At 47.3% G+C, this 205-nt stretch overlaps 1 protein-coding gene across 1 annotated transcript in view; it reads right to left on the bottom strand.

Moving 5' to 3' along the window:
• The window catches only part of LOC119588838 (maltase-glucoamylase, intestinal-like), a gene marked incomplete at its 5' end in the record, with an annotated part of 23,625 nt that overhangs the window by 16,637 nt on the left and 6,783 nt on the right, over window positions 1–205 (bottom strand). Inside the window, 1 exon segment of the mRNA XM_037937479.1 lies at window positions 3–149. Within this exon segment, the coding sequence (XP_037793407.1) occupies window positions 3–149 (147 nt within the window).

Below are 205 nucleotides of genomic sequence, written 5' to 3' on the forward strand. Positions count from 1 at the left end.
GCGTTTATCGCCGGATCCAGAATAACGATAAACCTGAGCCCGTTTTCTTTCGCTTCGAGGACATACTCTGGAAAACCTTCGTAATTAACTTGATCGTATGTGAAGTCCAGCCGACGGTCCATATAGTCGATGTCACCGTACTGCACGTCCTGTTCGGGGCAAGAGAGTGATCAGATTAATAGAGGAAGGCGGAGAACGAGATAAA

Source organism: Penaeus monodon, chromosome 24 (assembly GCF_015228065.2).
Source record: "Penaeus monodon isolate SGIC_2016 chromosome 24, NSTDA_Pmon_1, whole genome shotgun sequence".
Taxonomy (NCBI): Eukaryota; Metazoa; Arthropoda; class Malacostraca; order Decapoda; family Penaeidae; genus Penaeus; species Penaeus monodon.